Here is a 19,063-nt window from a genome sequence, read left to right as displayed (position 1 = left end):
CATTTTTACCAATCCATTTTAGTAATCTCATAACAAAGCAATCTCATAAAAAAGTGAAGCAAAAACGGAACATTTCATGATAAACATATTTAACTTTGTGTGCACTGAAGATTACATAAAAACAAAACAACTCAGCAATTTCATTTTCTCAAATGATGCATACACAACTGAACGCTAGAAAAAGTTTTATGGGTCCAGGTTTTCCATAATGGTGGGAACTCTATGAACAGTTCCCCTCATTTCCTGTCTATATTTCATTTTTTATGGAAAGCAGTTGCGTGGGTTTTTCCTGGTGACGATGCACAGATGAACACCACATTTTGTGCAGTAGATTGTTGTCTGTCCCTCTGGGCAAAGCCTGCACCTTCCCTTGTCTGTGAAAGCTGGGATGTGATCCACTTGATCATGGCGGACATCAACTGTGGGTCTTGGGGTTGTTGGCCTTCATATGCATCTGGTGGGGCTGTGCACATTCTCATCCCCTTCTTTGGAAGGCCTTCCCTTCTCCTTTCCACTGTGGATAAGGGCATCTGCAACCTCCAGCCTGAATTCCTTGAGCTTTTTGTGCTTTTGCACAACAATGCTTTTGGCATCTCAGCGATACAGCAGCCATCCATTGTTGATGGCTATATCAGCCATTTGCCAAAAGAGGTGCAGGTACCACCGGTGGGACTTTGCAGGGGTGTGGTACAAGGCCAACATCATGTCAGCAAGGTCAACTCCTCCATGTGGACACTGTACTGTGACACAATGTTTGGACAGGGAACAGCAACTCTTCTTCTCCCCTCTCTGGAGAAACGCCTGACTACATCGTGGGACTGTGGTGAAGTGAGATTCCAGATCCAGCTGCGTTAGTTTGACCTGGGGTTGGCAGTAACAGGACAGTTAGATCAACTACAGAACACAGAGGTTCCACTGAGGGCCCGTCCATGAATAATAAAAATATGGTTCATCAGATGATAGCAGGTCATGTGACCTGGATACTCCAGATCAATGCTGAGTCGTTTCACTGCTCTGGATAATTAGGACACACATCTTTGTTATGGATTTTAGTGCTTGTCATATTTTATATGAGTATTTGTTATTAAGTCTGCATTTTCTTTCAGAAGCTTCAAGATCACTGAAAATGCCACAAGAGTCTTCTTGTTGACTGAGACACAGCTCTTTTTATTGATTATAGCTCCTTATGTTTCTTATCAATAACACTTTTATTTGTATAATGTGAGGTGAGCCAGGATGAGCCCCGTCAACTGAGCTGCTGGTCTACAAATGTGATCAGGAGGAACTAGAATCCAATAAAAAGAGGTGTGTCTCATTCAATCAAGACTGAGTTTGATTCAAGGGGTCACATGACCTGGAAGCTGTTGAAGAACCTGCAACTAATATCCATTTCTATATTTCTGTTGTCGTCCTTCTCAGATGTAGTTTGTGAAACATCATGGAGACAGTGAGACATTCACTGACATTAAGAAATACAAGAAGACAAGTTAACTGGAGACCGACATCAGCCCCCAGCACCTACTGAACAAATATAATGACGTGAAATGTTCAAACAGCTTCCAGCAGTCAGCCTGTTGACTGAAGCTCTGTCCCCAGCACCTACTGAACAAATATGATGACATGTGAAATGTTCAAACAGCTTCCAGCAGTCAGCCTGTTGCCTGAAGCTCTGTCTCCTGAGAAACATTACAATTCTTAACATGTGTCAACAGCTCCATGTTGACATATGTTATGTTGCATGTTAGACCAGTTAAAACACGACACATAGCGTAACAGGACATTGGTCCTGATCACGACACTGTGTTTGTTTCAGTCCTGTCATGCGTTGTCTTTGTAGGAGATGAGAAATGTTTCCAGTTAAAGAGTTCGGTGGATTCAAACCAACTTCAACTTGAATAAAGAAAATCCTTCAGTTCTCTTCCTCTGTAATATTCAGGAAGATGAAGGTTCAGTCAGTAGTTTGACTGCAGCAGAACTCTGAGTATGTTTCTTTCAGGTCACATCGCTCACACAGTAGAAACACCTCTTCCCTTGGTTTTCCATGTATGCAGGCCGTACACTGTGTCGCTCAAGGTGGCTTCTCTGTGCCATAGTTTACAAAGCAGGATGATGAGATGTTGATGGGAGTTCTAGAATAAGACGGGGCTGACAGAGGTTACTACAGGTGAAATGGCCTGATGCAGCTGCATGCAAACAGCGCTTTAACATACAGACACGATTACTCAGTTACTGAGATGCCAGCTCTTCTCAAATATTTCTGCTTTGAAGTGGAAGAAAATGGCGAGCTGAGGTCTTTGAATGAGACTTTGCCATAAGACAATTCCCTATTACAGTACTCTACGTAGCTTTCATGCCAGTGCCATTTGTTGTCAAATTTGCCTTCTTGCAAATAATCCAGAATCAGAAATTCTTTGATGCATTTTTTGATTCCATTGATTCTTTTTTTTCGAACTGTGGCTGAAAACTGAAATACTGTAAATATTACACAAAATACAAAATAAAATCTATTAGAGTATAAGAAAATAAGAAAGCTGGTAGTCTCATAGTTCACAAAACATTTCTGCAGCTTCACAGCAAGCATTTTCCTGAACAACTGACCTGTTTTAAAACATAGAAAAGAAGATAAAGATATAAAATATTACAGTAAAGTATACAAATCTATTACTGTAGAGTATAAGAAATAGCCACTATTGATACTCAGTCTCTTCTGTCTTGATGATGGGGCCACTTGGCCTCACTACATCACATTCATTATCCTCTCTTGCAATGAACCAAGGGAAAAATCTTCTTGCATGCCATCCAACCTTGACATTCCTCTGCACCTATTTCTCACTCTCATCTGCCTTAGACCTCTTCCATCCATGTTGGCAAAGCAGACTGATTGCTCATTGAAGATTTGTGTTTAGGCGTGTCAAACAGGTGCTTAAGTGATTTCATACTGATGTAGGTAGTTTCTAATAGTTAGGAACAGATGGTTTCTGTTTGGTTACCATAGCTAAAACAATGGAGTTTGGACTGCTTGAATGACATCCGTGTTAACTGTTCTGCAAAAGGGTGGGGAAAATGTGTCAATTCAATGAGAAGAAAGGGTCAACACATTTGCAAGAGGTGTCTTGTGCTCTGCTGAGACAGTGATGATGAAAACCGAGTGGATTCCAGTTTGTTTAAACAGGTCAAAGCAATCAATAAAAACTGTAATACCCTATAAACACAGAGTAATCTGAATCTGTAAAGTAACACAAAACTAAATGTTTTAAATAAATGTAGTGGAGTAGAAATATAAAGTAGCAGATCATTTAAGTACTCAAGTAAAGTTCCTCCCAGTTGTACTGAAGAACAGAACTTCAGTGAACTGTAATTTGGCTCATTTTATTGCTGGTTGTTGATATTTTGACAAAAGTTTAATTTTTACTGCGAATGATTATCGGTCCCAAATATCAGTTTTCAGGTTGCTTGGTTTCTAATAATGGGTTATGGGTCACATGGGTCGGGCCCTGTCGCCCACACCTTGTACTACTGCTCTTTAACTTCAGGGCTTGTTCTGAATGACTCACCTGGTCTAAATTAAGGAGAAATAAAAAGATCACTGGTCTGTTTTTAATCTATCACAAAGATTCACTTCTCTTTTGAGACCTTGTATATGACCAGTCGTGTAGAATGAGCTTCTCCCCTGCAGCTCTAAAGGGGATTTGCATGTTGGTGACAGACCAGGTCCTGTTTGCCTTCGCCGACGGTGGACAGGCGTCAACAGGTGTGCTGCAAGGAGAGAAGCATAAATACCGGTCATAGAGATGCTCTCAGCATCAGACGGTCTGCAGGTGGAAGACAGAAGAGAAGCTGAGAGAAGCAAACATGGTCCGACTGAGCCTCATCGTCCTCGGCTGTGAGTATCCTCTCAAATGTAGTGGAGTACATTTATAAAGTCAAGTACTTACTGACTGACTGAGTAAATGTACTTAGTTATTCTCCATGACTCCATATGTGTCATTGACTTTCTTCCTACACGTATGTTGTCATTTCTAATGATGATGTCAGTGCTGAAGGTGAACTGATCCCAGGTGTAGATGTTCTGACCCTCACAGGGTCCGGACACCTTCGCATCTTCACATCAACATCAGCTTTTATTTCCAATTAAAGACAACTGATGATTTTATTCTTTTGTTTATATATTTTTTAATTTGCCTCCATGCCAGCTGTCGTGTTCTCAGAAGAAAACCACCTTCTTCAGATCTTAATTTGGCCTCAGATGTTGTTTCATTGTCAGTTTGTGAGTCGCAGCAGTCGACAGTGTCAAAGTGATAAAGCTGCAGTGACACAGATGAGCTGGTGTTGTGTTACAGTGTTGTGTTATGTTGTGTTGTGTTGTGTTACAGTGTTGTGTTACAGTGTTGTGTTGTGTTTCAGTGCTAGTGTTGTGTTACAGTGTTAGTGTTGTGTTACAGTGTTGTGTTGAATTTCAGTGCTAGTGTTGTGTTACAGCGTTGTGTTACAGTGTTGTGTTGTGTTTCATTGCTAGTGTTGTGTTACAGTGTTGTGTTACAGTGCTAGTGTTGTGTAGCAGTGTTGTGTTGTGTGTCAGTGTTAGTGTTGTGTTACAGTGTTGTGTTGTGTTACAGTGCTGGCTGCAACTTGGTGTTTCTCTGGAGCTGCTGGTGAGTTTTTTTTCTGTTCGCTCTGCTGGAGTTCATCTACATTATTCACTGTTCTGGTGCTTTTACAGCCTTTTTTCTTTAAACATATACATACATATATGATATATTTGACTGTAAATACAAAATAAAGACAAAAACAAAGTGGAAAAGCCTCAAGAAAAAAAAGAAGTGATGATGCTGATGATGATGCTGATGATGATGGTGATGATGTCACCACTTGCAGTCTGATCTGTGTGTGTTTTTCACAGAGGGAAAGCGTGTCGAAGCCTGTCGCGATGACACCATTAGTCTCTACTGTGGTAAGACAACACACACTCGTCTTTCTGTCCTTGTGTAACAGTCTGTTTGTCTCTTTGACTTCACCATCATTGTAACTAACCTGGGAACAAAAGTTCACTTACTTTCAGACACAATCCCTCCTTAAGCAGTGTTTTGTGATTCTTTGTACAGATTTAACAAATGAGACAGAACATGAGAGATTCACTGATCTGATTCTGACACCTGAGTTTGGACTCACACATTGCTCTCCAAACTTTGTAAGACTTCACTGAGTTGTTAATTATTTGTATCCAGTTTATTTTTCTGGGACACTGAATATTAATGAACCTTACTATAAATAGGCTACCATTAGCTGAGAGGCTTGTTTTCATCTGTTGTCCAACCTAAAATCAAGAAACAATTGTAAAAGTACAATCATGATGTCAGTCAGCATGACAGTCACAATTTCTGAGCTCCACAGCAAAGACACACAACTAAACAACAAGCAAACACATGCGAGCACAGACAGGACACATGAGTCACACAAAAACTCTGCAACAACTGATCCAAGAAGATAAAAGACTATTAATCACACACTATATCTTTCTCTGTATCTCATCTATACACCAGTTCCTCAATTTCATTGTACCCTCCTGTACAATGACAATAAAGACTATTCTATTCTGTTCTATTCTATTCTATTCTATTCACGTCGTGTCACGTTCACATCTGTGTGAGGCCAACTTCATGTCAACATGTCATATGTAGAAAGGAATAACCTCTGTTTTCTCTTGTGATGTGTTTATATAACTTCTGTGTGTAACACAGTGAAATGAAATGACAGTTTCTGGTCTTTGGACCAGTTCACAGTGTTCACTTTCAGAAAGGCTCTTGCTGACCAGCGAGTGGAGCTAAAGTACCACTGGTGGTAGCACAGTAAGGCGCTCACTGGCCGAGGCATCACACCGTCAATCAAAGTCAACTGAACTGAATTGACCACGAAATACAACTTGTGACCAAATGAAATGATGTCTTCATTGCGTGACACTTCACACTCCTCTCTTCTCTAGAAAATGGCAAGAAGATAAGGCTGACATATATTTCGTTCGAGCTCGGAGGGAAAAAGTGTTTAAAGGGACAACCCAAGCCAGGCTACAACTACAAGCCCTGCCACTCAAGGACAGCTCTTTCTGCTACCGTGGAAAAACTGTGAGGAAACATCCATTAAATTATTTATGTTTGTCCACTTGAAGACAAAAATAAGTGATAGTGATAGTGATTATGGGACAAATATAGGGGCAGTGAAATGAGAAGTACAGCAGACATACAGATGTGCAGTCCAATTCTGGTTCTGATCACATCTCCTCTCTGTTTCCAGCTGTCAGGGCAAGCGATCCTGTAAATTCAGCATCAATACAAGTGTGTTCAAATATTCATGGTTATCCTGTAGAGGCTCGTACAACGTGTTTGTGGAGATGTATTACACCTGTGCCTGGTACGTACAGACACACACACACATGCACGCATATAACACTTTTTGAAGCAAGAAAAGTTGGCAAGGTCCGCCACATATAAATAAAGTAAAATAGTATGAATTGTGTTGTTCAGTCATTAAAACAAATAAAGTTTGATGATATAGTTTGTTTAAAATCCATCAATTCAGATCTTTCTCTCTAAACTAATGCTTATTTAATCTAGAGACGGCTCCTTTAATTTAAAGACTGAACCTTTAATCTACAGACTGCTCCTTTAATCTACAGACTGAACCTTTAATCTACAGACTTCTCCTTTAATCTACAGACTGCTCCTTTAATCTACAGACTGTTCCTTTAATCTACAGACTGAACCTTTAATCAACAGACTGCTCCTTTAATCTACATACTGCTACTTTAATCTACAGACAGTTCATTTAATCTACAGACTGTTTCTTTAATCTACAGACTGAACCTTTAATCAACAGACTGCTCCTTTAATCAACATACTGCTCCTTTAATCTACAGACTGTTCCTTTAATCTACAGACTGCTGCTTTAATCTACAGACCGTTCCTTTAATCTACAGACTGCTCCTTTAATTTACAGACTGCTGCTTTAATCTCCAGACTGTTCCTTTAATCTCCAAACTGAACCTTTAATTTACAGACTGCTGCTTTAATCTACAGACTGCTGCTTTAATCTACAGACTGAACCTTTAATCTACAGACTGCTCCTTTAATCTACAGACTGTTCCTTCATGTTGTGTTTGTTTCTCCTGGTGTTTCTCATCGCTGCCTGTGTTTCTCTGCAGGCGTGTGCGAGGCTGAGGCCTTTTTTAAACTCTGTTGTTCACGGCTATCGAGACACATCAGACTGATCAGACGTCAGATCAGAGCGGAGACTGGAAATCCTCTTCCTCTGTTTGAATTGTGTATTCAAATGATTCAAACATGTTCAAACTGAAGGATTTGAAATGAATACAATAAAATGTTCCTCTGACAGCATTTATTTTGTGTTGATTTTATTTGTCCCTGTGCAACTTCAGTCTTCAGTGGTGCTTTATTACATTATTTATTATTTAAGTTCACATAATGTTGGTTTGGGGGTCGCTGGCAGACGAGCTGTTCACTCACTTTCATATGAGGATGTTTTCTATATGACTTACTCAAGCATCTGACTGAATACTCCGTTCTGATTTGCTGGAGGGGGTCAATTAACTTTCAGTTGTCCTAAAACTTGGAAATCAGTTATCATGTTAGCATGTTAGCATGTTAGCGCTTCCTGTCCCCTCATCTCAAAGTCTCAGCTATATTAAATGATTTCCCCATCATAATTAATTTAATATTTATTCTAAATATAGTGATAAATCAAGTTCAACAAGACATGAAAACTCACAGGATATCACCAACAAGGTGAGAGAGACAACACTGGGCCCAGACCAAACAATGACTTCAGACTCCAGACTTCACCCCAGACCACATTTGTGTCTTACTGGACCTCTGTCTGACGACCACCTACTTCCAGTCCAGTGAAGGTTACTACAGACAGAAGCACAGCTGGGCCCTGGGCTCACCGCTGTGCACAGGAGTATCCAACCTCTACATGGAAGAAATTGAGAGCAGAGCCCCGATGACCTTCACAGGACCTGCTCCTAGACACTGGTTCAGGCATGTGGACCACACCTGGGTCAACATCAGAACAAAGGGATGTTGACCCAGCAGTGACCCTGTCCTGGTTTGCCACTCTTAAACCATTTTATCTTTGAGGTGATGAAAAACCTAATAATGTTCTTCCACTAAAATTCTCTCCAAGTAGTTACATGTGTATTACAGATGTTAAAGTCCTTGTAAAGCAGAAATAAATGTGTGTTATGAGTTTGTGACACCACAGAAACATGTGTCATTGACGACTCAGCCAAATTTGAAAGATTAAAAAAATTGCCAAGTATATAAAATTAGGTCTCAAAATCATGGAAAAACAAGCACTTCTCTCTGCTGTGAAATGCTGGGGGCGTGTCAGATAGAGGCGCTGGAACCACGCCCACGCGTGGGAGGGGACTACTGATCCCCAGTTCGTATAAAGATTCTCGGAGTGGTACAAAGATTCTTGGAGTGGTATAAAGGTTCTCGGAGTGGTATGCTTTTATTATGCCGCTGTTATTCCACCGACACATGACGGTATGTGCCGCTTGAGATTGTTGTGGCACTGAGAGACTGTTGGATGGGTACCGCTCCCTGATGAATATGCAAATATAATGCCACTGGGCTGGTTTGTTAGTATATGACTGTAACCCCTTCTACTGGGCTCCACTGTAAATACCACTCTTTGATTCACAATGTTTTATTTGCTGATGATTAATAACCAACACAACTCAAATAAAATAGTTTTAACGTTAATGCGCTGCTCCACGGGCGCAATAATCTTAATATTATCCTGGCAATAATCTTAATATTATCCTGTTGTGTGAGTGTGAGACCCAGGCTTTGCCGGCAGGTCGTGGGTTCGAATCCAGCTCACGGCGAGGTGCACGGCGGGCGACTCGGTTAACATACGCCAGAAATATCTATATAAAGATACAGGGGACACTGTCTATGATATTTCACCATTCAATAATTCCTACGTGCTTTTCGCGTGTCTTTTCATTTGCGTGAGGGAGCGTAAACATTGGCCCCCTGCCTCCCCTCTGAAAGCTACTCCTTCTGAAATCATCTCATCGATTTCGAAGTGAAAACTTTTCCTAAGATCAATATGTGGCGTTATGTTTGAAGGGTGCTTCATAATAGTCCTCTTTGCAAGATTCATAGATATTTATAACTTTCACTGGCCCCCTCAGAGAAGACCCCATCACACATGGTGCTGTGCTGCCATCTGCTGGTACTAAATGGGACTGTTAGTTGTTTATTGAGCCAACTCTGTTGTATCAACACCGAAGCTCCCCTGGAACTGGTAGGTTAATATTGTCTGCAAAAGCGTTTCACTTTGACGCGTTATGGATCACAGCGAGACTCGATAATATTGAATACTGATAGGAAACTATTCTTGATATTTTTGTCGAAACTCAGTGACGCACTTAAGAAATAATATTTTCGTCGAAGGCTCTTCTTTAACATCTTTTGCTAACCCGATTTTAACGACCTTACGGTGTCTGCCGGATATGAAGTATTGCAGGGGTGTAGTGCTATTTATTGAAGTGCCGAAGCGCATACGTGCGTACATTGTAACCAGGGTTTTTGTGTGAGATAGAAAGTGAAATGACGACTTTTTAAATCAAAATTTCGACTTTTTTTCTCATAGTTGTAACTTTAACCCATACTTTTAACTGGCAACTCATAAATTCAGCTATTTAATCTCATAATTATGACTTTTTATGTCTTATTTATTTAGTTTTCCCCATAGCTTTGTTGTTTCTTACATCTCATACGACTATCTCTCTCATAACTATGACTCAACATGGGAATTAAGCATAATGTGCATCTTGTCCATTATATTTTAATAATATTATTACTATATCATATGACTTTTATTATTCAGCGTTTAAATCGATTCCTGGCGAAAAAAATAATACTTGGAGGATGCGGGCATCGATCCCGCTACCTCTCGCATGCTAAGCGAGCGCTCTACCATCTGAGCTAATCCCCCGTTGTGTACGTTGGCTTCATAGCCTTTAAAAAAATTTGTGAATGGGCAGTCGTGGGAACTTTTTGTAATTATTACAATAGCCCCTTTCACACTGCCGTTTGCATGCGGGGATCCTGCGCCAATTCTCCGCACCCTCCCCTGTGTGAAAGTTTCAGATGCGGAGAGGGGGGAAATTTCGCTCCGGCGCTGATCCGCCTCTGGATACTATCAGGGCCGCATTATTGGTAAACCGTCCCAGTGTGAACGGATAATCCGGAGGCGCGGAGCGAGGGCGTGTCGGTCTGACAGTCTGATAACTGCACAGGTCCTTCACTCAACTAAATACAGAGAAATGTCCCACAAAGCAACGTTACAGGACCGAACAAAAGTAACGTAGTAACTGTAACTGTCTTTGGCAACTTACATGAGGAAAACAAATACCACCGCTGTACGTGGAGAAGCGTCCGTCCTCCCGCCTGTCCTACTGACTCTACCTCACATTTCTGCTAAAAAAAAACAGCGTCTGTCACCGGCAAAAAACTTTAACTCACCGAGTGTTTCTGATGAAAATAAACCATCGCGACCGTCAGCCCTCCCGACCGAGACTTCAGGGAACTTTCCCCCAGAAAACAGCCTCCATCCCCGCCAGTGAGGGAGTCAGACAGCGTCATGTTTACTGATGATTATGTTATTTAGCGCGAAAAACGTAACTTCGTCACTTTCCAGGATGTTTGGTTGGTCAGGATCTCAATCACTACACATTATAACAGCATCTATGTTAAGAGACATTCTTTATTGTGTTACTGCTGTTTTACTGAGGTATTTTATGTTCACCACAGTGTGGCGCAAATTTACAGGTCAAGGGCTCATGCAGCATCATTGAGTTCAGAGTTCATTCCCGCATTGTGAAGACAACGTGTAAGACTGCTTTGTCTCAAATAAATACGCCAGAGAGGCTAAAGATGGTTTCTTCTTCCGTTAACTTATTCCCCCGAGTTCAGCGCTGGTGATGCTGCAAAGCTCAACAATCTATATGATTGTAAACTGTCCGCGAGTTTGGATTAACAGGGGGAACACCTGGGGAAACACCGACATCATCAACATGACGTGTACCGTCACGCCTCTTTAGGAGCCGCAGCGCCGGCTTTCTGTGTGAATTACAGGCGGTACAGCGGAGATGCTTCGCTCTGTGTGAATCACCATCGGTGGAGAATTGGCGAACCACCGCTCCGGAGATAATGCGGAGACGCTGTGTAAAAAGGGCTAATGTTTAGGTCCATGACGCTGCTATATGACGTTTACATTTTCTGCTACTTTATTTTACTCCACAAGAAGCAAATACTGTAACTCTTACTCCACAACATGTATTCGATTACTTTAGTTACTTTCGTTACTTTGCGGATTACACAGAGCATCACAGCCAAGTCAGCACATTTTGGAAATAAAATAGTATATTATGATAATAATAATAATAATAATAATAATAACAATATAAAAATTCCAATTTTGTTATTAAACTACATTTCATATCAGATACTTTAAACGTTTACTCAAGCACTACATGTATGGGGACTTTCAGTTTTACCAAAGTAATATTTTAGCACAATATCTTTGCTTTTATTCAAGAGCTTTGGGTACTTTGTACAACACTGCAGAGATAGGAACACACCCATTAAAACAAAAAACAGATCTCAGGTTCATCCTACTCATCTTTTGTCCCTCTCAAGAAACTAGTCCGTCACAATCTCAGACATAAAACATAAAAAATACAAACCAAAAAATGTATAAGTTGTGGGCTAAATTTCACACATGTGGCTCTGTGTGGTTCACAAGTCCATTCTCACCCAAATGAACCACAGCCATTTATTTCACAACGGTTTATTTATTCAAAACTCAAAAGATGAGTGTTCTGTAGATGTTAACATGGTCGATGAATGCGAGTTCCAGAGCAGATGACAGCCAGTTTGCAAAATAAAAAATAGCTGGGGAAGGACTAGGAGACTTCCTTGTGTTTAACTGGATGCAGATAGTGACCAGTCGACTGGTCACAGATTTGTTTATACCGGCTTTCTTCCAAACTGCAACTCATACACCCTGGGCAACCCGGAACAGCATATCAAAAGTGTAAAACACAAGATTAGCAAGAAACACATGATAAGAGCTGTCATGTGGAAAATGTGTTTGTGTTAATTCTGTGTCAGGTTCCCTTATATTTTAGAATAAAGCATTAGAACTGCTATAATCTCTAACCATGTTGTCAGTCTGCGGGTGGCTTTCCACCTCTAACTTTTAAACATATAGGCGTCTTCACCTCGGCCTTCAAGACGCGACTGCAGTTTTTTACCAGGATCGTGCGACATCGGACAAAAAACCTCCACACAAAATACATACATATACAAAATATCACTCATTCACAGTCAGTGTGTAACATTCTCATGCTCAGATATGTTGCTGATCAATAACGAGTAAATCGCGGAGCACTGATCATACGCCTTGAGTCATTACACCAAGGGATTTCCTTCAGCGTTTCTACATGCCATGAACCCACCGTAACAGAAAACTGGAAGCTTGATGCTGACTCAAGCACAAACCACAACTCAAAAATAAAAACAAACATGGCCTCAGCTTTCAACTCATGTACAGTAGGTTTTGCACCAATTTTTTTTGCTACAGATAGTTAATCTAAAGGAAATATAAGTTAAAATAAATAAGAAAAAATTGCTATTAAAAAGTCACTTTAGTTACAGTTTTAGTTGCTCGGGGAGTGTCCTTATGGCACATCAGAGCGGCGTTGTTCTGCGCTCTAACAGAAGTATCACAGCGCACCAAAGGCAAAATAAATAACTCCATAATGAGCAAAAGACATTGTCCTCTCAGAAATCACAATGTCGGTAATATTTACAGACTTAAAATTCACTGTTTTTCCATAATAACCTCCATGCCAGGTTCTGTGTTACTCATGCTGAAATAACTGGGATATGTTGTACGTTACTGTTGTGTAGGCAAAGGGGGGGGGAGCAGCAGATGATGATGCAGAGTAGTTGTGTGTGTGTGTGTGTGTTTGTGTGTATAGTATGATGATGGCCAGAGGGCGGATGGGGGGAGGTTACGAACAGATATACGTGTGTGGAAGAAAGGAAAAAGACAGACAGAGAGCAGGGATAATGGTGGAGTATTTATAGAGCGTGCAGAGTAGAAAACAAATGAGGGCAAAAAAGAAAAAGGAAAGGGAAGATGGAGATGGAGATGTCAGGGTGGAGGGAGATGACGGGTTTAGTATTCATCCTGGTCCAGGTGAGCTTGTTCATCGAGGTCTTCGTCCTCTGGAGGCGCAAAGCCTTCCTAAAAAAACACACAAAATGAGGTATTTTTAGGGTTATTTTCAATTCAATACAACATCTTCTGCTGTTCCACTCACTTCTCTCACTCTTTGCAATCTCTTATACAGCAAGGCTAACTTCTAGGCTAAAATTGTATTTATACATAAATATCATGAGCTACAATAGTGAAATAGTCTGACAGAATGGAATAAAAATGTGTCGTCTTGGTTCGGGCTACGCAGCCTCGCGTCAGTGTTTTTAGTTTTTGGTCACTTCTGTTACCCAACCAGCCCACAAAACCACATTCACAAGTTCAACTCACTTAAACTTCGTAAACACTCTTCATTCACGTTCGTGCTACAGCTGCAGCTGGATATACTACTGAGAAATGGGCCCAAAAAAAAAAACAGTATTATCCTCATCGAAACATACGGAGCAAGCCACGCAACGTACTGTTGAGAACAGTTATAAAAAACGTTAATGTTTGAATTAAGTCTATTTAAGAGCACAGAGGCTGAGATTTCGCTTTGACTCTATAGCAATACACCCTTGAATCTTGATTGAAATGGTGCAGCGCAGCCTGTATTTGTTGCTGATAATGGATAGATACCTCTGTTGCGTAGAGAATGTCAATTATCTTGCTGAGGATGGGGTTGTTTTCACTCTCGTGTTCCTGGCAGATCAGCTCAATGTCCCGTAGTTTGCTGAAGTAGAAGTCTCTCTCCTTCTCTAGTCCGTCTACAGTCAACTTCAGCTCCATCAACTTGGACAGGAGAGAGAAAACAGTGAGCGACTGTGCACAAAGACATAGATGACGTGGTTTCAGAGTATAGTTGTCCTTCACCTCGAGGCAACTCTACCTGTTGATTTAGCTCCATGATCTCAGCGTCGCTGCCGCCGTTTCTAGACAAAGATGGATTCTTCCTCATAGCTGGAACGTTGTGTTGGACCCGCTGTGGTGTTGGCATGTTTTTGGGAACTGTTGGAGATGTCCTCTGTGGTCCTGGAGCGGTCAGAGGTGATCAGACATGTTTTTTTTTATTTGAATTAAAAAGGGATTGGCTGCATTTATACTTGCTGTGTAGCATTGTGGCGATGGATATAGCACATTATAGAGAGCTGATGATATCAGCTTACAGCATAATGTTGTGCCTTTGGTATGCCATTTTTGTGAAAGGATTTCAAATGTTTTTTTTGTTTTTTTTACAACAGAATAAAAGACACAAATTTGGGTTGCCAGATTTTAAAAATCCAAATTATTAATAAAAACATAAATACTTTAAGATGCCTCAAAGTCAAACTGATTGAAGTCAAAATCTTTGAAGACAAAAAAATCTACGCCCTGCCAAACCTCTATAAGTGCTTCAGCAGAGGTGTTTCAGATCAACTCAAAACATGCCAACAAAATGCTGTTGTTTTAAAATGCAGTCTGCCCATTAACAACCACGCTGCTTAACCAGGCTAATGACACGCTACAAGTCAAATTAGGTCGTCCGCCATGATATTCAAGCAAAAAGCTTTCACAGAGACATAGCAAGGCTGTTCAAGCTGACATTACCCTTGTTAGTAAAATGAACAAAAACTCTCTTCTCTTATCAGTCCAGCTTTTAGAGAGAGATGGAGCTGTTGCATCAGCTGCTCGATGCAGGACTTCTGGCATCACAGACCATGATCAATTAGAATCGGGAAAACAAATAACAACTGGAGTTGCATGTTTTGTATGTTCAACCCCATGAATGCTGCATCCCAATAGTCACCGTGGTGACTATCCCAGCAGTGACTCAGTCATACCTACACAGTGCCATCATGTTGCTTTGTGAGTGCCGGGCAGTGAGATGGATCTAAGAGGACAGCAGTCATTCTGTGAATCGTGCTGCTCACACCACTCGCTTGCAGGGAGCGCTTTCGAGGCCATCCAAAGCTCAGGAAGACCGTGCAGCAAAGGCAGAACTGTGTGGTTTACCTGGATTTCTCTTTGGTTTGTGGATAAAGTGATCACCTGGGTTGGGGGCGGGGGCCACGTCCTGGCCCTGTCTGGCTAGTAAAGGGTCGTACTCCTTCCCGTCGTAGTTGGCGTCGAAGAACTTCTTGAACCACTGCACGAATTCAAAGTTGTCCTGGAACTTCCCTTTTACGAGCTTTTCTACAGGTATAATCTGGAGGGCGGAAACAGGAAATGTTGGGATATATCACGCAAAAAGTAGGGAAATGATCAACAAATCATCTTCAATATGATCAGAAATGATGATAGAAATGTTCTGACTTTGTCGACACTCATCCTTTTGAAGGCTGCCTGAAGAACTTTGAAGTTGTGTATAAATTCGTGCTCCAGCTTGGCTTGAAATTTGACCTTCTTCAGAAGGATACAACCTGGAAACAACATGTCCATGAACTGGCAATATGCCGCTCCTGGAAAACACAGACACACAACAATTAGTTTTCAATGTCTTGTTCTGCTGAGCAGTACTGATCGCAGGTATGGATAACCCAAGATCAAAAGCAAACAAGATACTCTCCTTGCAATAACTTATTTAAACAAGCTGTGGCAGTCTGAGGAAATACACTGACGGTTGTTTCTGCCAATCAGTTGTGTTTTAAATGCGTCTACATGTTCTGTGCTGTACCACAAAATGCTTTTCACAGCTTTGTGAACTTGTCCTAGGTCTAAGTCTGTTTTAATCACAGCTTTAGCCTTACCTGAACAGAGCTGCTCAATCTTAGTGTAGGTGAGATGCAAAGAATCGTTGACCCATGCCAGCATGTCATGTCGGCTGAGGTTGTCAATGGACACCGATGTGGCGTACACATTCACTGCCATCCCCTACCTGCAAAGAAACAACAGAAGAAGTCAGAAGGGAGTCAGTTTCATTCAGTTTGTCTTTGAGCTAGAGCTCAAAAACTTTGAATGGACCTTGGTTGACAGTGGGGTCATGGGGCAAAGAACGACCTGAGACAAATCACAATATTTCAAACTGATTACTTCATGTGTCTTTGATCGGCGACTGTATGCAAACAGATACACACCGGTTGCTCTAATCCTTTAATCAAGCGGGGCACTTCTCTATCCGTCAAGATCCAACCCTGTACTAAACCAAGCTGCCCGCCAAGTAATCTTTACCCAACCTAACAGACTTCTTGGACTTGAACTGAAATACTTATTTAGAGCTACAAGTAAGGATTTTATCAATACAGATCAATCTACTGATCCTATATCTGTCTGTAAATGCCATAACATCCTGAAAACATATCTGTTGCGAGTCGAGCTGATGACTACTTCATAGATATGCATATTATGCTATGCATATATGTATGGTGTGTTTATAATGCCATGTTTGTCAATATTTGAATTTTTTCCAATTTGGAAAAGGTTTCATACATGATTTGTAAATAAACATCATCTATTGGAATTTCATAATATTAACATCAGTATCAACATCAGCCCAAAAGACTGAGCATCAGGCGGGCTTTAATTGTTTCAGCTCCGGATTTAATCATGGACCTGCTTTATTTGACTTATTTCAATTAACCCATTTCTTGATCTAATTGTTGATGGGGGATCCACTATGGTAGCACTCATTTCGACCCTACCATTATCAAAGCAAACTGTTAAAAATGATCAGTCAGTGTGTTGGGAGGGTCTCTGTACTTTCTGGATGGTTCTGGAAGTGGAGATTTTTTTGGCTGGGTCAGAAAACCGTTGCAGCTGCGCAGGGCAGGGCCCGTAAAAATCCACTGACACCAAGTGAAACACCCCCCCCCCCCGGATTTGGGACCGTCAACACAGTCGCCTGAGATTGCATCTTTACAGTTTCAGTTTTTAATCTACACATGTGTGGTCAGCATAATCCCCCCCCCCCCCCCCCCTAGATTAAACAGAAATATCCTAATGTTTGTGAGCAGCTTTACACATCTGGCAGCAGCAGCAGCCCCTCACCATCCCTCTGTGCTCACTTTGCCTGCCTTTGCAGCGTCAGAAACGGGCCTGTGACACATTGACCACCCACTTTAACACGAGTCAAACTGTGAAAAGATTATAGTTTAAGGTCACTCTCGACTCTGGGAGGAATTACAGCATGGTCAACACATTTCCTAGTAGCAACCGAATGACGCGTCCCTGCAGCGGGCCAGGCGTCCGCGGTGATTTCTGGCGATGGTGCCACTAATAATATTGTGCATGCACCCTCAGCAGCGTGCTTTACACCAGCAGCAGGCTCCCATGGGGGGCGGTAGGGGGGGTGCTCGGCTAGCCAACAATTACACGATTACAACTTACAAAGCAAATAACAAGCAGTATCTTGTTTGCTGAGACGGATCCACGCAGGCTCAGCTGCGTCAGGCGCGCATCCTGCAGTGCGTTTTAATGTCATAATACATGGTCGTATCGAGAAGGGCGCATGAAAAAGCTGATCTATTCTCCCCTAAAAAAAAAAAAAAAATGTGCCAGGCCTGTGAGAAAAGCTCGGGTAATGACTGCAGCAAAATCCAGGACGCAAAGCCCGGAGTGTAGCGAGGACAAATGGGCGGAGGAGGAGGAGGAGGGGGGCCCTGACATTTCAAGCCCGAGCTGAGAACAATAAATGTGGCCGTTTGCTGGGTGCCTTTTGGATACAAAAAAAAAAAAAAGCCGCAACGCTGGCTGCTGCTGCTGCTCCACCAGCGGCCCCCTCTACAGGCCTCCCGGAATACCTCAGGACTGTCAGTGCACGGGAAATATCCTCCCTGCGTGGGAATAAAACAACCGCTCCCCCCCTCCAGCGAACGCACGCACAAAAAAGGAGGCACAAACAACGCGGGCTGGTCGGAAGGATTCCTCACGATACTCACTGTGTTCAGGAGAGTCTGTGTTGTTATCACGCTGGCTGTATTCCCTGTGTCAGTGCCCGCTGCTGTCGTCGTTGTCAGACCCTGCGCGGTGCAGTGCTTGCTTGGTAACGGGCCGCCCTGTCTGGGGCTGCAACAATCCAGCCCCCAGCGCGCATGCGCCCGACTCCATGCTGTTAAAGGTTCATTATAAATAGGACTTTGGCCTGTTCCAGCTAAGAGACACATGATGCGTCTGGTTGGATTTTTATTTATTTTTTTTTTTAAGGCCTGCTGGTGAACGAGGTTTTTGGTGAGGTCAGGCCACACAAGAATGTTTTATCTGCCGCTGGAGGAGGAAAGTCAGCAGCGGTGGTGGAGGAAGCCTTTACTCAAGCTGAAGCGCTCACAGGACAGTGAGGGCTGAGGCCGGTTACTTGGTCCTCAGTGACACGAAATAGTGAAAATCCAACCGTCCATCACAACCTCTCAACAACTCACACAGCAGAGTAAATGTCTGCAAAAAGCACTGATAAGTTAAAACTTTGACTTTCATTATGTTGTAACTTAACATTTCTTCAGGTTCAACTTTCATTTTTAGAAGCAAGGAGCACAGCCGTAAATTGTCCCCAGGTCTCCTTAAAAATATCAAATGGTTTCATACTGACAAATGCTGAAACGTATAGACTTGGCGCCTCTGACTCCACCTCGGTCCCCTCAACTTCACAGCATGGAACACAGGCAGTAAACATGTCAGTATGGTACCTAGACTATGACATGCACATATGTGGTCTGCAGAAACGTTAACTGCTAATAATTCCCCCTCTGGCATGTTCTTTGCAAGAAATTCTGCCATAAACTACCACTCATTCATTAATTAATTTTGTTGCCCCTGACTTTTAAAGAGTCAGTGCACACCACTGCCCTGTTTAAGTCAATGA

The 19,063-nt window shown here is 41.9% G+C and overlaps 1 protein-coding gene and 1 non-coding gene across 5 annotated transcripts; both read right to left on the bottom strand.

Moving 5' to 3' along the window:
* Window positions 1-9,950: 9,950 nt before the first annotated feature.
* trnaa-agc (transfer RNA alanine (anticodon AGC)) lies at window positions 9,951-10,023 on the bottom strand. The gene has a single exon. It is a non-coding gene; the product is annotated as a tRNA-Ala (tRNA).
* Window positions 10,024-11,863: 1,840 nt separating this feature from the next.
* Window positions 11,864-18,300, bottom strand: mapre3a (microtubule-associated protein, RP/EB family, member 3a). 4 transcript variants are annotated; one of them, XR_003980962.1, is made up of 8 exons: window positions 18,147-18,300; window positions 16,020-16,147; window positions 15,586-15,731; window positions 15,286-15,478; window positions 14,183-14,325; window positions 13,933-14,085; window positions 13,645-13,703; window positions 13,154-13,344 (listed from the first exon to the last, which is right to left on the bottom strand). XR_003980962.1 is itself a non-coding variant. In XM_030392031.1 (7 exons), the coding sequence occupies exons 2-7, from the start codon at window positions 16,138-16,140 to the stop codon at window positions 13,276-13,278; spliced, it is 825 nt and encodes a 274-aa protein (XP_030247891.1). In that variant the 5' UTR covers window positions 16,141-16,147; window positions 18,147-18,300; the 3' UTR covers window positions 11,864-13,275. The 4 variants fall into 4 exon arrangements, 2 of the variants coding, with proteins under 2 accessions (XP_030247891.1, XP_030247892.1); XR_003980963.1 differs by having other exon boundaries at window positions 15,322-15,478; XM_030392031.1 differs by lacking the exon at window positions 13,645-13,703 and having other exon boundaries at window positions 11,864-13,344.
* Window positions 18,301-19,063: the final 763 nt, after the last annotated feature.

This window comes from Sparus aurata, chromosome 16 (genome assembly GCF_900880675.1).
Source record: "Sparus aurata chromosome 16, fSpaAur1.1, whole genome shotgun sequence".
Taxonomy (NCBI): Eukaryota; Metazoa; Chordata; class Actinopteri; order Spariformes; family Sparidae; genus Sparus; species Sparus aurata.
The sequence above is the reverse complement of the archived record's forward strand: the minus strand, read 5'-3'. Positions and strand labels throughout refer to the sequence as shown.